This window comes from Harpia harpyja, chromosome 18, assembly GCF_026419915.1.
Source record: "Harpia harpyja isolate bHarHar1 chromosome 18, bHarHar1 primary haplotype, whole genome shotgun sequence".
Lineage (NCBI taxonomy): Eukaryota > Metazoa > Chordata > Aves > Accipitriformes > Accipitridae > Harpia > Harpia harpyja.
This window is the reverse complement of record NC_068957.1, coordinates 24,281,623-24,299,700: the sequence shown is the minus strand read 5'-3', so window position 1 is coordinate 24,299,700 and position 18,078 is coordinate 24,281,623. Positions and strand designations below refer to the sequence as shown.

The following is an 18,078-nucleotide window of genomic DNA, read 5'->3' as shown; positions in this document are numbered from 1 at the left end:
GCTTGCTAGTCATCTTTCATTATTCAAAAGCAGGCTAAATTCAGTAAATAATTTTTACATGTGTCAGGATGACATTTGAACTATTGTTGGATCCTCTTCAAACTGGGGCATTCAGAATCTCTGGTTTTACCCCCACCTCACCACACTTCCACCAGGCAAGGGATTCCAGCTACTTCTCTCCATCAGTTTTCACTGCAGGAGAGACTATAGAGTATGCCCCAAAGTCACTGTATCGAGGCTGTGTTGGAATAAGGGAATATACTGCAAAGGAAAAGGCCCCTAAATACTCTCTCACCTTTACTGCTGAGGAAGACCTAGCCCAGTTAACCCTCATGCTTTTATAGAGCAGCTCTACAGAAAGGTGGTGCAGCAGGAATAAAAAATCCCCGGCGCTTTAGGCCTTGAAAATTAAATCCACATTAAACATCATCTGGTGGCCAGTGCCCTGGGGTACTGATCCTGAAACACACATTTAATACAAGACACGATGCATTGAGATGCTGAGTTAGGTTTTGGATATGAGATAAAATATGCAAGCTCTTGGAATTTCACATTTCTGGGCTGCGAAACAATTTAATGCAAAAGATAAGGTTTCTGCATTGCAGACATTTTTCTTCTTATTAAATATATAATGTATTTGCTCATGAATGTGAAGAGACTTTATACAAAAGGAAGCTTTAAGAAGAAAACTTGAAGTGTCCTTGATAAAGCTGCATAGAATAGCTGTAGCAACAAAAATGAGGCTCGGTAAAACCAGTACTAAACCCCCATTTAACTACCGTCTGGTCTAGCTGTCATTTCCCAGAATAACAAAGCTTGCATTAACGGAAAGCACTTCTGTACACATACATGTTATCATTCTCGAAGAAGCTAAGCGAGTCCAAGAAAACATTTTGTGAGTAATACACGTTTAAAGAAGAAAACTATAAACAACAGTTATGGAAGTATGCACTTTAACCAGGACTACAAACATCCCTACACCAACAGAAAACTATTTTATACTATTAAGGGTTCGATGCAAACGTGGCAGTCTCTAAGCCTCTGCAATATTTCTAAGAGGGAAGAACCCCCCTCCAAATCATTATCAATTAATAGGCACATAAAAGAAAACCAGACCATGCCCTTCAGAATTTATAACAACATCTATAACACTTGAGGCATACTGGACAACACCAAGTATCCCACCTTTACTTGAGTAAGTAACGAGAGTTTACAAGGTCAGCCTTCATCTGAAAGTGTTGGCTGAAGTTCCCAGTGGGTGTAAGCCAGCACGTTTCCTCTGAAATCATCTACTCCCATTTCGGCTGCCGAGAGGCTGGCCCATAAAGTCATTTTTGTTTACACAACTGAAGACGACAGGGGCTCAAGCCCTAATCATGCTATGGCCCAAAGCTTCCTAGCTGCATAGGTTCTCTCCGCCTGAGGCCCTGAACTACTGCAACTGTTCTGGAATTTGGTAGCTTTCCAGTAGTACGTTTGCAGCACAAGCAACAAACCACAATCAGCTTTTGAGGAGTCTTTTTTATTAAGATAAATCCAGCAAAATTCCTAACAGTGGGTACATACAACCAACCTGCCCTTTTAAAAGAAATGTTTGTATTTCATTTAAAAACATGATTACACTTTTATTTATTTATTTTTTCAAAACTGACAAAATAAAATTACATTTGGGAAACAACAGATTTCCAGCTCTTAGGTTTTTCATGAAAATAGCTCACCTTCTTTATAAAAGCAACCCACAGAACCACTGGAATGTTTAACACGGTTATTTGTTTTGAGACCTCCCCACTTTAAGAAACCATACAACACATACAAGGGTAAAATTAAAATCTGAAGTCTGTAAGCATGACTTACACAAAAAGGGACACACTGACAGAAGTCAAAAGCTACCACCACTTATTCTTTCCATGTACCATACAAACTATTACAATCACAAAATTTAAAAACAATGATTTTTTTTTTGTTTTGTTTGTTAGGGATTTAATTCCCAAGTAACCGAGATGAAGATGTTCCATAATTAAATTCATGCTAAAAAAACCTGCATTTATAAAATAGTTGATAAAAATATTCCTCTCTGTTAACAATACAGCATGGAGGTACGGATACCAAATGATGGAGATATAGGGCAGGGTTAACATTACTCGGACTTGGCTTCCTTATCATCAGATGCTTCAGCAGCTGGTGCCTATAAAAGTGTTTGGGAAGAATAGAAATATTATTCGTAATGCTAATCGGATTCCATTCCAACAAGCATCAAAGAGAGACTAGTTTGTTAGCACAGACATGGACAACATTTTGTGTAGATGGACAAGAATGCACAGCTACTACAGAAAATATCAACACAACAGCATGTCGGCTGGTAATTCTAAAAATTCAAACACAGATGAGTATTAATTGATGACCGAGTTAATTTTGGAATGTTAAGTGCCTCCAAAGAGGCAGAAGTTTAGAACGTGTTTTAGATTAGGATCAATCATAAGCTAGGGAAAGTTCAAGTCCTCATCTTCGTAAGTCACAGGGAAGTGTAAGAATTACACATAAAAGCGCGATACTGGTCTACTGTCCAAACTTCAGGGAAATTGGTTCTCACCTGTTTTCTATAAAAAGGTCCGCTATTACTTTTTAAGTCAACACATCAAAATTGCAAAGCTTCTATCAAAGATCCTTTGAAGTACACTAGCCCCATATTAATTTTTAGCAAAGAAGCTCCTGAATTACTTTTAAAAATGAAGGAATAAACGACCCATTAACTGGATAATGATAGTCAACACATGAAGAGAGATCGCCGTAAATCAAAAGTAACAGAGAACACAACAGGCTAGTCTGTGCCTACAGGGGCAAAGGGAGCCCGTAGCAAACGTTGCGTTTCTACTACCAGCAAGAAAACTGCTAGGAAAAGGCCATCGGGAGCTGACTGAAGCTTGTAGCTAGTCCTAGAAAATGGCAGCTCTTAGGTAAGTAGCTGATACAGTAAGAACCTGTAAGAAAGAGGCTTGCAGATCAAGAGACAAGACCAAGTTTATTTTGCAGATGTCTTGTTGAACTGTTCTGAGGCGACGAATTGTTTTAAAGAATTGTGTAAAACTTAAAACCAGATTTCTGGCACAGTACCAACCCGTGCTGAGCAGAAGAGGCAATCCAGCAGTCCAGAGAGGATATGCAAAGTCAGCTCAGGGTTGGATAGCAATCTTACTGAGCTCTATTGTTCCCCAAATATTCTGCATTGCTCTTGTGCCAACCCTGAGAGGGACATTACGATAGCACAGACCACCTGTGGAAGGGCTCTATCACATAGCAGGAATGAGTTTGAAGGACAATGCTATTCTTTCAGGCTCTCCCTGGGAGTTGCCCTGTGCAGGTACTGCGGCTGGTCTGTCTTTACAGGATGGCAGTGAAACACACCACCTTCTGACAAGGAGGCCCAATCGTTGGCTCCTGCGGATGTATTACCAATACATCTGTGTTTATTCCCATGTTTACTGTAGCTAAAGTACCTCATTAGTTTTGGTATCTCCGTTTTCAGAGTGGTTTTCTTCTTTAGCATCCTCTTGTTTAGTTTCATCTTTGCCTTTGGCTCCTTTCTTCCCTTTTGTTGCTGCCTTTTTGTCCTCCTTTTTATCATTTGCTGCCTTTTCTTTCTGTTAAGAAAACAGACCGTGATATGGTAAATGCTAATTTCCACCTCGTACATCTGCACACGGACATACTCAACTCTAAAACCGTCTACGCAACCTGCTTCTACACGCTGAACTTCCTATTGACAAAGATGAGAGGAAAGTTTCCAGGGAGAAGTGCTTTCCTTCTATTCTGTCCTGAATGTGCTACTGGGAAGTGCATAATATAAAAGCAGCCATGGCTGGGGTTAAAAGAATTCCTATTTTAAATAGGCATTCAATTAAATTAGCTAAAAAATGTTGAACTGGCCTGTATTTCTGCTGTGCTGCTGAAAGGCATACCACAGAACAAAAAGAACATGTACAGCTAGTGGAAATAGCAGAATACTTCAGATGTGCTATTAATGCCTATTTAGAAAACTGTAACAAAGCTGTAGTCAAAGGACTTTCCCCCTTCCCTGCCAGAAATATTCCTTACTATAATAAACCATTTGTGTGATAGACAAGTTGGGGGCTCAACAGCATCACTTCAGTAACAACGAGAACTTTGCATGTATTATTTAAGCGCAGTTTTTTATATGTGGATCAGGCTAAACCAAAACAAAACTTGATGCTACAACTTCTGTAGTAATAGTTTTCTATATGGCAAGGTCAGAACCCCATACAGTAACAAGCATGACTCTCATTAGTTTCACTTCCGAGGATCTGCCTCTTGCTGCCAATAAGTAAGTGCACTAGGCAAACTAGCTTAGTTCCTCACTTGATTAACCTAGTTCCAACAAAGGAACCATAAATATCTGCAAAATTACTACTCACAGGTAAGTGAAGATAAACAGGTAATTACTGAAGATATATCTCTCTCTCTCTACTCAGAAGATGGAGCTGTCTCAGTGACTAGAAGTTACAAAAAGTATACTTTATTTCAACACCTCGCTTATTAGTGTACAAAATTAATTCACATTAAAAATGAGCTGCTAGCTCAGGGTAAACTCAAATAGAGTATAAGGGGCAAAGTCACCTGATTCTTCAATGATACTGATGATTAAAAATTCACCAAAATTAACACCAACTCCTATAACAATGCAGAAAATTTAAGGCAGGAGGTTAGTAGCACTCAGGTGGGTGAGGGTCTCTTTCCTCTCTAACCTCCCACTCCCCAGTCTGACCTTGCTGAGGGATTTCAGCCCAGCTGGGAAACTCCACTACCACATGGTGTTAGCAGCCCCCTTCTCCTGGGCTGTGCCCACTCTCGACAAGCCTCTCCTCCTCTCTGGGGACTGACTTGTCAGAGATATGTAGTGGCTCTTTCCAATAGAAGAGAGTCACCAGAGGAGGAAAGGGAAGAGTAAGCCTCCACTCGCTCTTTTCCCCCTCTGTTGGCTGAACAGTCCTCCAACTTTCAAGAGAGGCAGCAAAAAGATAAACATCACAGTAACATCAGCACCCAAGTATTCTGGTACTGTTTGGCAGTAAGATTTAGAATTGCAATACTACTATGGTACTGATTTGCTCTCTGTCACTTGAACAGATCTCATCAGACCTTTGAAGCACATGTAAGTAGACCACTGTGAAGGGCTCCTCCAGCAGCACTAGTATGCTCCAAACTCACGAGCACAGGCGTGTTAGTCACTTGCTCTTCCAATGTAAGCCATAAAGGATTTTTAAAGATTTGGGGTTGTTTGAAGAAGGGTATCTTTTCCCTTTACCCCATTAAAAAAAAGTCAATAAAGTATTAACAGAGCTAAAACTGTAATTCTCTGTAGCCCACTCTTTGCTGGTAAAGCCTCTCTTAAGAAAGCTTTTGAGGAGAATCCACAGAAACTGGCTTCCATGGCTGGGCTGACCGGAGAGAAAGTGTCTCGCAGCACACAGCTGTGAGTGAGGATCCCGGGATCTCTGCTCTGTTCTGCAAGATCCGTGGCTTCTGGGGACAAGCGAACGGCTATTCTGTAAGGGATCAAGCCCCCTTCCACAACCAAGTGAGTCCAGGAAAAAAAATAGCCAAGGAGACGACGTTATTTTTCAATGTCCAAGCTTCTTCCATCCTCTCAGCTAGTTCTGAGCTAATACCATTGTATTAATTTTCCTGAATAATTTTTCTATACAGATGGCAACATCAATTCAGTAATAAGGTTGTGTGTTTTATAAAGTGATAAAACTTTTTTCCCAGCTCTATGTTTTTCAGTATGGCCAAGTTTAGAAGGTGAAATCTATTCTGACACACAAAAAAACATTTGAAGAACCTGAAGGTTACGTATTTGAGGGAAACCAGAATTAAAGATGCCTGCACAATTCTTATTATATCCCCCTTTGCACAGATATTGATCCAGTATTAGGAGCTCTAGAGAGCCAAAAATGCAGCTCAAGTATCCTGGCTTCAAACTAGTACCACAGAAGCCAGAGGACCAACGCTTTCCAAGTCCAACTGCGGGGCAATGTGCGGGGCAATGACCAAGGCACCACTCCCAGCAGAACTAAACCGTGTATGATCCCAGAGGGAGGCCGCACCATACAGCTTGTGCAGGAAGGGAGCAAACTAAGTTTTGACAATCACTTACAGTCCTTAACTTTTGAATGTTTATTTTCACAACTTTTAAGATTCGGTTAACGCAGCTTCCGTGTATAAAGCCCGAGATGTTTCCATAAAAATAAAAAAGCAAACTTGAAAAAAAAGAAAATACCAACAACGTGCATCGTATGCAACTGCACTGACCTCTGCATGGGTCATCAGCAGAGGCCGAACCCAGGACTTTTAGATCCCCAAGACAGCTCTCTGCCACTTGGGCTGGAAGAGCAACCACCAGCGGTAGGCTCTCCTCCTCCCGGGGGACCAGCAGACACCAGAAGGAGATGCAATCCAGAGTGTGCGAGCCGCGCGAGCACCACAGGAATGTGGAGCAGCAGGGTTCCAAGGTTCCCCTGCCGCTCCGGAATGGGATCTAGAAATCTGGCTGCACGGCCAAGATGCAGATGCAAAAAACTTGCTCTGCACACCACTGCAATTACAGAGCTGAGATGCGGGATCCCCAAACCGACAAGCAGGGTTCTCCTTCTTGTCCATTTCTCATGACATCTCTGATGCTCCATATAGAAGGACTTGGAGGTAGAATAGTTTTCATCATCTGGAAATCTGCGGTGCCATATGCAACTGCAAGGCCTTTTAAACATACAGAAAAGAGCTCCTGGATCCCAGCCTGTCATCCCCTTCTGCAACTAAAGCATCTCTCGCACCTGTGCTTTGTCCATACGACCACCCAAAACCACAAAAGAAAATGTACGATGGGAACAGGTTAAAAAGAACGCTAAAGTTTTGTTGTTGTTGTTGTTTTTCTCCCCAGCTGCAAAATCCTAATACAATCTGAGTATTTACAGAGACATCTAAAAAAAGCACTGCAAACTGTGACCGCTGGGGCAGTCTGTGACAGGAAAGGGGTATAAAGAAATACCACATATGGATTGCAGAACTGTCCCCTTTTAAATTTCAGACTGTTACTCCAAAGCAAAAAGGAGCTTTAAATAGTTTCTTTTTTAACTATACTGTCAGGTATGCCAAGATTTCTGGCATTTCCAAAAATATCCAGCTTAAGAAAATGGGTACGTAGAACTTTATCTCCAGTGATTAAAATTTGATAAACTGATTACTAGCTGAAAAGAGTGCCTTTGAATGAAAAAATAGTAAGAAACTGTAATTAAAAGCATGATTTTCAATACTGTCTCTGAGTCTCTGATCTCTATTCAAAGCATCGTTTTCCCAACAATGCACTACACGAAACTTCAGAATGGCCTTGCAAGGCAAGCAGTAAAGCCTCACCACAACTGATTTAAAATCTGTTCAGTTTCCCGCATTCCTTCACTAGGCATTGGATAAAATGATCTTTACATCTTTCAAGTTCTTTTAACTCACATAATTCAATCTTAACCCTTTCAAGAAAATGATGAAAACCCAAAATCGTTAGTTGTGGATGGTTTTTTCCCCCTATAAACACCTTGAGAAAGAAAAGTATAACTTCAGTTCAAGAGATCTCGAAGACTTACCTTAGGTGCTGCCTTTTTGGGCTTTGGCTCCGGTTTAGGCGGAGCAGGTTTCTGTACAAAACATACATAAGAAACAGAGTCAGATGAATGCTATAAATGTTTTAGCAATATGCTGTTAACTTTTGAAAACTATTCCAACAAAAAATAGTTTAGAGCTGTCTGCTTCATTCTGTAGTATAAAGGAGTAAACGTCAGAGACAGATCAGCATGTTTCATTATCCAAACCCGCGTTTCCTCACGTATGTTACAGTGGCACAGATGCTGATAGGAGTAGTAAGTGGATCATTACTGTGTCTGGGTGTTACTGTCTGCTGTGAAGGCAAGCGTGTGTCAGAAATGAAAGGTATTAACATTTGGACATAACTCTACATATGAATACACATCTTAGCTTTCACTAAAATTAAGTACTTTCTTTTTTAAATAGCAACCGTTATCCACTTGGCATTTCCAAGATGGCTTAAAAAAGGGCTGGGTGCACTATGTGTCTGTAGAAAAGGATGCCAAGAGCCTGTTTAAGGCTGCGACTTTGGGCTGAACCCTACTGCACGACACAGATTTTACACCCTCTAGGTCTCAGTTTACCCAACAGTTGGGCCGGCAAAATCAATGGGCAAATTACAAGTATAAGGAGAGAGCAGGCCACTTATAGACCTATGAGCAGGTACTTGTACGGAGAAGACCTACAGAGAACAAATGCATCTTGAAATCAATATTCCTTGACTCTGGATACTCATGCGTCCAGACCGCACGTTAACTAACACAGCTGTTGCATCTCACGTGAAACGTCTAAAAGTAAGCCTGTCATGTGTTGATACTCAAGGACCGGAAGCATAGAATGGGAATTTTACTTTTAAATATTGCCAATACTCTAGCTATGCCTTTCACAATACCGATGGGAAAAAACCAAATAGTTTCTCCGTAACTGTCCCCTAGACCGTAACACCCCACGTGATGTAATATTAAAAGAGTAAATAAAGATACTTACAGCAGATAGTCTAGCTGACCTTCTCTTTGGCTACGTAAAGAAAGATGTGTCACTAAAATTCAGAGAGCATGTAAAGCAGTGCTTTCCCAGAACCGCAACCCAGAATAACACGGCACATGCACTACGCCATGAAGCCCCATACAAATTCGAGGATTTACGAAATTACAGGCATTATGGCGATGACTTCCTGGAAGTGCAGCTTTGTTCCACAGTTCCCACCCTACGCTGCCGCCCTTTTACCCCAGTGAGGTGGCAAGCGATATAAGTTTCTTTTACTTCCAGGAGTTGTGCCATTAAGGCTCTGCCACCGAGCCGCTGCCTGCGAGGCTCAAGGGGACACGTTCCCGTTGGATCCGATGGCCTCAGCGTGGCGGAACTGCTGCCTCCAGCCGGGACCCCCAGCACCCACCTCAGGCGAACAGGCCGAGGGCCGGGCCCGAGCACCCCCAACCCAGGCGCAGGGCCCGAGCCGGCACCCACCCCCGGGGGGCCGCAGACATTTATGTGGAGCACCCTAAAAGTTCTCGGGAGGAGTGGGGGACCGGCACCTACCTCCTCCTTTGCCTCGCCTTCAGCTGGAGCCTGCAAGGAAAGCCAGAGACTGAGGTGAGAAGGCGACGCCATCCCCTGCCCGCTCTGGAGCCCTGCCTGAGGGGAGCCCGGGGGGGGGGGGGGGGGGCGGCCAGAGAACCCCCACCACCACCCGGCCGACTAAAGCCGCACCGCCCCGCTTCCCTTCTTCCCCGCTCCCCCTGACGGCCCAGCGGGCCAGGATGGAGAGGGGAGATCCATGGCGGCATCACCCCCAACCCCAACCCACCCCGCCATCGCCTCACGGACTACAACTCCCACAATGCCTCGGGGCAGCCGAAGCGACGTCACCGCGCCCGGCCGTCGCCGCCGTTTAAAAAGTTCCCGCCAATTTACCTGCCACAACAAGGTCGTCGCCGGCCCGGCGCAAGGACAATGACGGGAGACCCGGCCCCGTCACGGCAACGGCCGCCCGCGGGGCTTCGGACCGGCCCCGCCGCCCCCGGCCCCGCCGTCGGCGGGGCCGGGGGCGGCGGGGCCGGTCCGAAGCCCCGCGGGCGGCCGGTGGGGGGGTTTGGCGAGGAAGGAGGGGGGGTGACGGCCGCGTCGCCGCCTCCTCCTCCTCCTCTTCCTCCTCCTCAGCCGCGGGGTAGCCGGGAGCGCGGCCGTGCCGAGCCTCGAAGGACCCGCGGAGGCCGGTTGCGGTCTCGGTGGCCGCGGGTGGCGGGGTCGGGGCTTGAGGTGTTGGGGGGGGGGGGGGTGTTGGAAGCCCGCCGAGCTAAAGTTCCTAATTATGGTGGTGAATCCCTTCCCCGGTCTTTTTTTTTTTTTTTTTTTTTTTTTCCCTTCAAGGACAGTTTCAAATTCTGCGCCGCCTAATGGCTCCAAATTACCATTGCACAACCATCTGGTATGACAAGAAGTGGGAGAGGGGAAAAAAAAAAAAAAAAAAAAAAAAAAAAGGAGAACAAAGGCAAACGCAGGAGAAAGAGGCACCGTTTAGACCCAAATCCTCCCGGGGAATGGCCCGATCCGCCTTCAAATGCTCCCGGAGGTAACCGGGAGGGTTGGAGCCGTTCGGCCCCGGGGTTTTGGGCGCTGGGCGAGCGGCAGAGCCCTCCGTGCCTAGCGCTGCCTGCCTGTGTTCTCCATAGGGGCAGCAGCAGCACTATGGCTGTTTGTAATCCAGCATGGAGACACTGCTCAGCCCTTCTCCTCGCAAACAAAACAGCCCAAAGTGAACTCACAGGCTCCCCTGCCCGCGCCGAGCAACCCCTAAAAAACACACGCCCTAGCCCTCTACCCCTCCAGTCCCGGCTCCGCTTTTAGGACACGGACAAAAAATTAAAAATGCAAAAAAAAAAAAAAAAAAAAAAAAACTCCACACACACACACACCACACACACGCGCGCGCGCGCGCAAAAAATTTACAGATAATTCTGCGAATGCCGCTTTGATCTCTCCCCGTCGTTCCCCATCTGTCTCCCCTATTTTTTTTTTTTTTGCACTTACCTTTCTTTTGGGCATAGTTGCACCTTAATAGTTGATTGCAAAATATATAGATATATATATAAAAAATAAATGTAACCACCAAAAAACTGTTTCAACCCTTCTGCAAAATTGCAAAAAAAAAAAAAAAAAAAAAGAAAGATGTATAAGGGACCAAGAGTTAATTGCAGCAGAAACTGAACAAAAAAAAATCCCCCCCTCTTTATTGCAAACAGTAAAATACACCAACACGCAACCAAACTGCATGAATGGGGAGCGCGAGATGGGCCCAGCCGCCGAGTGACGGCCGCGGCGGCCAATGAGACGGCGGGCAGAGCCTCGGGAGGCGGGGCGTGGGCGGAGGGGGGGCGGGGCGGCGGCCGTAGCGCGAGAGACGCTCGCAGACGGAGGGACGGCGGCTTTACGCTGTCTGCGCAGCGGAGCCGGCCTAAAGCGCGCGGTGAATACGGCGCCGCCGCCGCGGGGAGGGCGCAGCCGGCGGCCCGAGCGCGGCTCCGCGGCGGGCGGGCGACGCGGAGCCGGGGGGGGGGGGGGGGGGGCGGCAAGCCGCCGGCCCGCCGCTTCTCCGAGCTCCTCCGCCTTGGCCGCGTCCTGCCCCGGCGGCCGCAGATCGCTCCCTCCCCTTCCACCGCCCTCCTTCCCCGCGTTACCCCCCCCCCCACCACCACCAGGGGCCGGGAAAGAAACTTCCCCGAAAGTTACCACAGGGCCGCAGGACGACAACATGGCCGCCTACGGCGGCGGCTCTCCGGCTCTCGGGCTGCAGGGGAGGAGGGGGGGGGGGGGGAGGCCGCCATGCCGCGGGGCGTTGCGGCCTGGCAGCCGATGGCGGGCGGCGGGGAGAGGCCGGGACGCCGGTGGAGGGGCTGGGGTCGGGGGCGGGGGGGGGGGAGCTGAGGCGGCCGCCACGTCCCGCCTTTGCGGTACCTGTTGGAAAGGGCCGTTAACCGCCGCGGGTTACCTCAGCCGGCCGAGGGGGCTGCGGCCTTTGTCCGCCTCGGCCTCCCCCCCCCCCCTCCCGGGGGTAAAAACGGGGTGCCCGTAGGGTGTAAAACTGCCCCGGGGGGGGGCCGGGTGGGGATTTTGGGGACCAGGTGGCCGTTTGGGCTGTTGGAGCTCAGCCGAAGCGTGGGAGATCTTTGCCGGCGGTGGGCCTGTGAGTTTGAGGTAGGCCCGAAGGTGAACTCTGGAGACTTGTGCAGGGGTTGAGGGAAACGTGCCGGTGTGTCCGTCCTCGCTAGCTGGGATTTCTGCCGGGGTGTCCGCCATCCATTTCGTCTTGTTTCTCTGGGGAAAGCACAAGGCGTGCGTTAATACCACCTGTAGGACCAAAGCACTTTGCAACTGAGACTTGCTGCTGCTCTGAGGTGTGACTATTCCTGCCAAAAGCCGGTCTAATCTCTTTATAAAAACCTACGATAAAGGAGATTCTGCAGTCTTCCTAGACAGCCTGTTGCAGCACTCAGCTCTCCTTAAAACCACAAAGTTTTCCCCAGCATCTAAACCATACTTCGGCTGCTAATTAAAGTTCCTTTGCCCAGTGTCTAGCAGATACAAAAAGCAATTCATAAGCATCAATTTACGCTAACATTTTTAGATACTGTATCACTTTGCATAATATTATCATATTCTCTCTTAAACTTCGTTTTTCTAGACTAAACAAATTCTCATAGGCCTCATGATCTCATAGGCTGTGTTTTCTAAACCTTTTACCATTTTTAGGCTGCCCCGGACTCTTCGACCTCGCATTCTTCCTTACATCTATATCCAATAATCAGGTTAATTAGGTAACCTATCTCAGCGTGGCATTTGCCGACTTTGCGATAGCATCACCATGTTGGTTCAGATTCTTTTTCTGATCCCTTGTAATCCCTGGATCCCTTTCAGTGCTGCTCTCTGAACAGCTGTTCCTCCTATTCTTGACAAATTCACAGTGACTTCTTGATTTGTCACTTTTTACGTTGCCTCATTCTCAAAGTGCTTAGATTTCAATAGTTTATTATCTTCCTGGGCTTTGGAATTAAGCTGAGCAGTTTTCTACCCACAGGTTCACCTTTCTCCCCCTTCCTCCATCAGGTCAATGTAGAACCATCAAATGCCACGATATTTTGCTGATAAAATTCAAAAATGTCTGTGACTGGCCTCCTAAATACTGGGGGGTGCATTTTCCAGGCACTGCCGACCGCAGTGTAACCACATAACCAAATACAATTTGGTCTGTTCTTTCCTGCTACTACCTGTTGCTGTCATCTTCCTAAAAAGGTTGTGCTTAGTAACTGGTAGCAATTGACTTTATTTGAAGGCTGAAGCAAAGGAGGCACAGCTTTTTTTTTTTTGTGCCTTCCTTTATTTGTTCTCCTTTTCTGTCAGTAGTAAGATTTTCTTTTGTTTTGCTCTTACTTCCAATGTGTATAAATAGAACATGTTCCTATATGCATGGGTTTCTTTCTCTCTCATTACCTGTTAATCATGGCACCTTCAAGTTCTCCTGTATTAATCAAGATTTTAAATAGCGTTTCCAATAGTTTTCTCTGTCTTCTGAACTAAAAATTGTCTGAAACACATTTCAGAAGCTCTTGGTCTTCTTTCAAGAGTCTCTGTCTGATAGCAGAATTTCTCCATTACCAACAAGGTTTGTGCTTCAGTTGCTTTTGTCAGTTGCCTTGAAAGGTTTTGCCTGTCTCCCTGCGGTTATTGTTTCATTCTTTCTGTGTTCGGTGAGAAGTCTTTGTACATTTGTGGAAAAGGAACGGGAGTTTGTAGAAGGGTCTGTCAATATCTTCCCCTGAACAACTTGCATGACAAGCAGTTTGGTTGAAAGCTTGGATCAAAATGTGCACTGCAAATTAAGCACGGATTTAAAATTTACTACTAATTTTTGCATTATATTTGTTATGCCGCCTTTTTTAGCTTTATATTTTTTCAAATATTTTCACTTTTCTAAAAATGTTCATTAAACCACAAACTGACTTAAATAATCATCAGTTAGAAGATCACTTCCCTCTGAATAGATAGGATAAACTGCTGTGAGATACTGTTATGCTGAAAGTATAAGTGGCTGTTACTATGCAGACCAGTAGAAGATAACAGACCTGGTTGTAGCCTATGGATATTCTAAACACCCTTCCAATCAGGCCAAGTGGAAGGAGCAATTAAATATTCCTTTATGCAATAATAACTGGAAAGAATAGGAAGTCACCTATCAAACCAATGGGGAGGCGGCCATGGCTGGTTAAATTTTCTTCTAAATCACAGAAGTAGCCGTATGTTTATCTGTGACCAAAACCAAGCAGCAGGTGAAAGCAGCATTGATGTGCAGGGCCATGCGATGAAGACCTTCCGTCCTTGCTGTTAACCTTCGGTGTTAAAGCAAAGGTGACCGTGGTTCTGCCGTCGTTAATACAGCAGCACAAATCTGATCCAGACGGGGAGCAGGCTCACTACGATGTTAGTCACAGCACACAGTATGGAGCTTACAGTGGCTTTATGACTGTACAGTAGCTTTACATTGGGTGTGGAAAGACAAAAAGGATTTGATGACACGTTAGAATGGCATGGACTGATAGACCTAATGTGGCACATAGACTGCCGGTACAAAACTAACCAGTTAAACCTTTTGGGTAAATTAGGCCTAGGAGAATAAGTTTATTCTGGAGCATTAGTTTGTACCATGTGACCTTTTTTGGCATTTTTGCCAAAACTGGCATTTCTTATTCAGTACAAAACCATATAAACCTGAATTTATGATATCATATCACCGGACTATGTCAAGAGTAAATCAAAGCAACAAGCCAGAAATTAATCTTTTTTGTGCTACTGTTTCTATGAGAAAACTTCATGCTAAAACTTCTATAAGCACAGGTATTCGAACCAGGATATTGGCTCCGGAGGTAAAAACATCCAGTCTACAAACAGAAACATATGACTATGTCAAAACAAAACTAACCAACGCAGCCTGCACTCTGAATAGTCAGTCTGAATGGCCCACACTAAACTTACAGAGCGATGCTCAAATGTTGAGAAATTTTTAGAGAATTGGGAAATTGCAGACAACCTAAGCGCAAGAAAATACTTTCAGGCTGAAGCTATCACAGCTCGGTTTAGGGTTTGCCCCCTAATCTCTGCAAAATAGGGCAAGACTCGGTCAACTCGATTTTGATACCCCAGTGGTCTGACTCCTGGTTGCTCTGTGTCTACTAACGAGTCACCTCAGGGATCTACAGCTCTCCAGCATCCTCCAAGGTGCTGTTAACCACATCTTGAACATTGGGTGGTTTTCAGGATGTTTGACGGTTCACAATACCATGTAGATATTCCTGCTGTTGCCCAAGGCAGGAATGTCCTGCAGAGGAGGAGAGCCTGTTCCTGATGTCAGAGAAGATCTGTAGTACTTGATGAATGTTTTCCTAGATCACCTTCTTGAAGTGAAGCAGATCAAGATATTCCTGAATAATGGCAAAATACACCAAAGTCACCCTTGGGTGATCGACTTCTAGCCTTCCCCAAAAAGGCGGTTAGGTATACGTTGCTTTCTCATTCCTTTGTGCTACAATTCATGTGAATTTTGAACATTGGGAGATTGCTTTCCACCATGGGATCTCAGGAGTCTTGCAGCTCTCACGGTCATGCTGTTCAGGCCTGAGGCATTTTACTCCCTGATTCATTTGCCCGTAATGTGTAAAGACTGGGTCTTACCGAAGGTACGGTGATGATGCCGTTCTTCAGCACCACTATCTGTGGAATCGGAAGGGTGGATGAGGCGCATCCACAGGTGCTGACAGTGCGGCTGATGGCATGGCGAGGCTGCCCTCACTACCTTAATGAAGTCTGCTGTGACAACTTGTGCTAAACCAGAAGCGAGCGTGACATGGGCTCAGGACACATTCAGCTCCCAGCCTGGGCCATCTAACTGTGCAACAGCCCCATCATCATGAGTTCAGAGGCAAGGGAAATGGGGATTCTGTATGTGCACATAGTCATGGCACGTATGGCAAGTAATATTAACACATACATTGTTTTGTGGCAAAATATCACAAAACACGTTTGCATGTCATGTACCTGGCATTTAAAGTGTCCGTTGGCCTTATTGTACATAACTTTTGGGATGAGTGGATTATCAATCTATAGAAGATGTTTGTGCTTAGTTAATTTTATGGTTTGTCCTGGGTAATTTTATGGTTCGTCCTGGCTAAACATTGATTTATGTATCAAATTCAGTATTGATTGTGATGAAACATTTAGTGCTTATTAATTTGGGAACATGAGGGTGTAACCCTGTTGGTTGGTTTAGGATTCTCATTGAGTCTGTTTGTTTATCTTTACTTCAGTAAAACCTTTGGCTTAGCTACAGCTTCCTACCAAAGTAAATGCAGACTTTTAATAAACACAAAATATAGATAAGAAGAAATTTCAATCCATTGCAGTCAGACAAGCTGACTGTCAGTAGCAAGTTTTTCTTTTAGTTATTTCTTTCTTCCAGTTTTGGTTCTTTAAAAGAAGATGTAATTTGGAAAAGCAGTCAAAACTAAGGCTACTACTAAAATGAAGCCAGAAAAAGCACAAAAGAAAAATGAGTAGTTTTCTCAGCTGATCAGTTGCCAACACTGTCTTTTATTTGCCTTTTCCTCCACAATTCTCACATGGTATGCACTGCTGTACAGATCTCAAATGTGTGATGACTGCCTTTACGGTAACAATTCTCTCTCTTCAAAAATACGAGGTTATGGTAGTGCATGTGAGAAGATAAAGGCACACTTGAAGGGTGGCAGGAGTCACGTGCGTGGGCGAAGTGTTGCCAGCTCCCGGCCTTGCATGAAGCACTGCGTGGAGTCCTGTCCCCAAAACTGGGATACAACTTTACTGCAAGGTCGCATGGTGGCAAAAAATGCAAATGCCATACTGGGATGTGTAAAGAATATAATCTGCAAAACAAGAACAACTTCCAGGGAGCTACAGGCAGGATTCATCTATCCAAAAGCAGATGCTTACATTTGAGTTAGTTGTCTGGACACCTTCTATACTCAGCAGAGAAAAGCAGGCACCTTTGGGGCCTGGTGTGCTCCATTCTAGGACAGATGTTCAAGCTGGCATTATAAACCAGAAAATACATTTCCTCACCTAACACAAAGGAGTTTATTAACGGGTTCAGTGACTTCTCAACATAGAAATAAGTAGAAATGTCTACTACCCTTATAACATTGGATTAACTCCATCAGCTAACTTAACAGAGATGATGAAGATGAGGGGGGTGGCAAGGGCAGAAAACACAACTACAGTGGGAGATGTCCAGTGTCCCAATGTAGACCACATAGCTGTTATGTCTGAGGGTGAGTGGTTAGACACTAGTGACTTTTTATAGAGCAGCTGGTCAGGGAAGCTAAGAAAGGAGAAGCAACTCTTGATTTGGTTGAGGGCAGAGAACAGGACCTAACTAATCATTCCTTGAATCAGTGACCATTACATACTTAAGAGTCACCACTCTGATCGGAGCAACAAAAGCCAAAGAAATTCCCTGTTGTTCTAAATTTTGGAAAGGGGAACTCTGTAACAGTGAGAAGCCTTCCTGAAAAAAAGCTGAAAAGGGTAGCTGAAAGAATAAAAGGGTTTTATGCGGCATGGAGACTACTGAAATACATCACATTGGAAGCACTGACCAAATGCGTATAACCTGTCAAAAAAGCATGTAGGAGGATCAAGCATGGCTAAAAAAACGGCTAAAAAATCAAACACGGCTAAAAGGCAGGACATAGGAGGCTATCAGAAACAAGAAGGCATCCTTCAGAAAGTTGGATTTGTGTTTTAATGAGGAAAACAGAAAAGTTTATAAACAAGTGAAATGTAAAAATGGTTGTGTGAAAAACAGTTTGACACACAACTAGCAAAAAGACTTAAAAAGCAACAGAAGTCTTTTTCAGTCTCGTCAGGAGCAGGAAGCCTGAAAGACATTTTCTAGAACGAATCGGCTATTGAGATATAAAAGGAATATGTAGGAAAGACAATATTGGAGCAGAAAACCCAAATGAGTTTCTTGCATCTGCGTTTATTGTGGAGGAGGCTGGGGAAGTTCCCAGACAGGAACTCACAAGCTCGCCTGAGGATCTGTCTCATGCTGAAGCATCGGTAAGGGTTAGAATAAATCGACAAAGCGAGTAATAACAAACTAACCATTGCCAGATGGTCCTCGCCGCACCCGCAGAAGTGTGTAAGCCTTCCTTTAAAGCTGCTTCCACACACAGCCTTAGGAGATGGCTGATGCTACCAGGTTTTAAAGTCCATTCCCGGGGAGACTCAGCACCTGAGAGGGTTGTGCCCAAGTAAGCACAGTGAAGTTTTACAAAGCCATGCTACCTTTAGCACTTTTTTTTTTTTTTTAATAAGTCTTTCCAACAGCCATTTGAAGATGCT

General features: G+C 45.0%; 1 protein-coding gene across 2 annotated transcripts; it reads right to left on the bottom strand.

Annotated features, from left to right (window-relative positions):
* Positions 1–1,501: 1,501 nt before the first annotated feature.
* On the bottom strand, positions 1,502–10,943 carry HMGN5 (high mobility group nucleosome binding domain 5). Of its 2 annotated transcripts, XM_052813870.1 has the most exons (6): positions 10,678–10,943; positions 9,187–9,216; positions 8,635–8,664; positions 7,650–7,700; positions 3,495–3,638; positions 1,502–2,185 (listed from the first exon to the last, which is right to left on the bottom strand). In XM_052813870.1, the coding sequence occupies exons 1-6, from the start codon at positions 10,690–10,692 to the stop codon at positions 2,138–2,140; spliced, it is 318 nt and encodes a 105-aa protein (XP_052669830.1). In that variant the 5' UTR covers positions 10,693–10,943; the 3' UTR covers positions 1,502–2,137. The 2 variants fall into 2 exon arrangements, with proteins under 2 accessions (XP_052669830.1, XP_052669829.1); XM_052813869.1 differs by lacking the exon at positions 10,678–10,943 and having other exon boundaries at positions 9,187–9,258.
* Between the last annotated feature and the right edge of the window lie 7,135 nt (positions 10,944–18,078).